We start from the raw sequence: 2,542 nt of genomic DNA, 5'->3' as shown, positions 1-2,542 counted from the left end.
ATGGTGGGCTCTGCAGGGTCTCAGACGGGCGGTCAAGCCCTCTTACCTGTTAGCCCTGCCCCTCTGTCCGCCTCCTTCTCCTCCATGATCGACTCCTCTGTAACTGGGCCCCGCCTCCTCGATCGCCGGGCCCCGCCTCCTCCATCATCGGGCCCCGCCTCCTCCATCGCCGGGTTCCTAGACACCGGGGGCCACGGAGGGGATTGGAACACCTGAATCACATGATGGGGAGGGGGAGGGGCCAATACTTTTGGTAATATAGTGTATGTTCAGGGTCACGGCGGCGGGCATGTGTTTGTGCTAGGAGCATGCTCAATTGCACGCCTCCAGCATGGAGACCTGACTGTCACTGACCGCTCCTTGTCTCGGACTAATGATGGGGAGCCGGGGACAGCAAATCGTGATCATGTGATCACTGTGAATCGATGAAGGTGGGTGAATGAGGAGTAGGGGGTGAATGATGAGTAGGGGGATGGTAGCAGGGTTCACCTTTCCCTCTCTGTCAGTGTATTACTTTGTCACAATATGAAACAATCTTCGCACAGACGATGAGATACAATCGTATGGCGTGCCGTCCTCACCCGTCGCGGGCAAAGTTGGCCCAATATTTCATCACGACTTTGCTCAGAATCTTCTCTTCTTCGGTGAAGTTACCTGAAGAGTAAAAGACAGAAAATGGATGATAGAAGTCCCTGGTGGCCAACCTGCGGCCCGAGGGGGCCACGTTCAGCCCCTTTGGGGTCTGCAGTGTGGCCCTCGGACTCCGTCGGTCATTAGTGGGTCTGTAAGGGCCGTCACCTCTAGCAGTCTCTCGTCTAGAACATTCTCTGATCGTTTAGTAAGTCTCTAGTCTACGACGGTCCTCTGCAGCATTAGGTACAATGAATATTATATGTGGCCCTTCAGTGACATCAAGGGGCCACGTCTGAAGCCCCTTATACCTTGCATGCTGACAACCACGGATATAAAACCCCCTCCCAGATCAGCATTCTGACCTCTGACAAAATGAGTGCTGAGTGGGCGGTGCCATGTGTGACCATGTGATCCTTTCTAATGTAATAAAGAGAGATCTGGATCGGGGATAGCCAAGCCTCAGCACTCCAGCTGTGGTGGACACTACCAATCCCATCATCCCTCTGCCTCTGGGAGTCATGCCTGTGGCTCTCAGAGCCCTGCAATGCCTCCTGGGACTTGTAGTTCCACAACAGCTGGAGTGCCGGAGTCTGGATACCTCTGGTTCAGACTGGCAGCATCCAATGACACACCTTACCACCATGACCGGATATACGGTGCTGGCCCTTTAAGAGCCCGGGGAAGACAATATGAATACAGAAGAACTTCACCAGGAAATGGATTTACATTGTAACTTACTGCTGAATATTTGTCCGTCAGTTAGAAACGGTCCCCCGAACACATAGAGGAGCTCGTCGCCGTGGTCCGCCCTGACGAAAGCCGGCTTGGTGTCACGGAATAAGGAAGGACGATGCTGAAACTCGTAGAAGAAGACAGGAAGTCCGGAGTCTGAGACACAACGCAACAATCAGTGAGAGAAAATACCGGAACAAAACGCAGCCAAAATGCGATTCCGAGACAACAAACTAACCATTGCACATGATGCCAGACCAGGCAGCGGCGGCTAATACCCCCCCCCCTCCCCCCCCGGACTCCGCCTTCTACTTCACCCACCTCTGTAATGCCGAGCAAACTTCAGGGCTGGGATAACAAAAACCAAATCACCGCACATGTCCAGGAAGCGGTCCCGGATCTGGAGGGGGTCGGTCACATCCTCAAAATACTCCTCCATTACCAGAGGAAGAACATCGGACCCCAAACTCTGCAACGAGACGGAGAGGAGGGGAGGAGGAGAGAGGAAGAGGAGGAAGGAGGAGGAAGAGAGGAAGAGGAGAGGAAGAGGAGGGGAGGAGGAGAGGAAGAGGAGGGGAGGAGGAGAGGAAGAGGTGGGGAGGAGGAGAGGAAGAGGAGGAGGAGGAGAGGAAGAGGAGGGGAGGAGAAGAGGAAGAGGAGGGGAGGAGAAGAGGAAGAGGAGAGGAAGAGAGAAAAGGAGAGAGAAGAGGAGTAAGGAGGAGGAGAAGAAGAAGAGGAGAGGAAGAGGAGAGGAGGAAGAGGAGAGGAAGAGGAGAGGAAGGAGGAGAGAGGAAGGAGGAGAGAGGAGAGAGGAGAAGAAGAAGAGAGGAGGAGAGAGGAGAGAGGAAGGAGGAGAGAGGAAGAGGAGGGGAGGAGGAGAGAGGAGAGGAAGAGAGAGAAAAGGATGAAGGAGGAGGATAATAAGAAGTGGAGAGGAAGAGGAGAGGAGGAAGAGGAGAGGAAGAGGAGAGGAAGGAGGAGAGAGGAAGGAGGAGAGAGGAGAGAGGAGAAGAAGAAGAGAGGAGGAGAGAGGAGAGAGGATGGGAGGAAAGAAGAGGAAGAGAGGAAGGGGGGGGATGAGAGTGTAAGCTCCTCTGTACAGAGACTGATGTGACTGTGGGGGAGGGGACATTAGAGTGTAAGCTCCTCTGTACAGAGACTGATGTGACTGTGGGGG

General features: G+C 54.1%; 1 protein-coding gene across 1 annotated transcript in view; it reads right to left on the bottom strand.

Annotated features, from left to right (window-relative positions):
• The window catches only part of LOC108801507 (carboxylesterase 5A-like), a 16,877-nt gene that overhangs the window by 1,621 nt on the left and 12,714 nt on the right, over positions 1-2,542 (bottom strand). The window contains exons 9-11 of the mRNA XM_018573392.1: positions 1,687-1,834; positions 1,372-1,521; positions 582-654 (exon numbers count right to left, since the gene is read on the bottom strand). Coding sequence (XP_018428894.1) covers positions 582-654; positions 1,372-1,521; positions 1,687-1,834 — 371 coding nt within the window. The remainder of the gene's footprint in view (positions 1-581; positions 655-1,371; positions 1,522-1,686; positions 1,835-2,542) is intronic.

The sequence above is a fragment of the Nanorana parkeri genome, unplaced genomic scaffold (assembly GCF_000935625.1).
Source record: "Nanorana parkeri isolate BGI_ZX_2015 unplaced genomic scaffold, ASM93562v1 scaffold2363, whole genome shotgun sequence".
Lineage (NCBI taxonomy): Eukaryota > Metazoa > Chordata > Amphibia > Anura > Dicroglossidae > Nanorana > Nanorana parkeri.
This window is presented reverse-complemented; position numbering and strand designations above follow the sequence as displayed.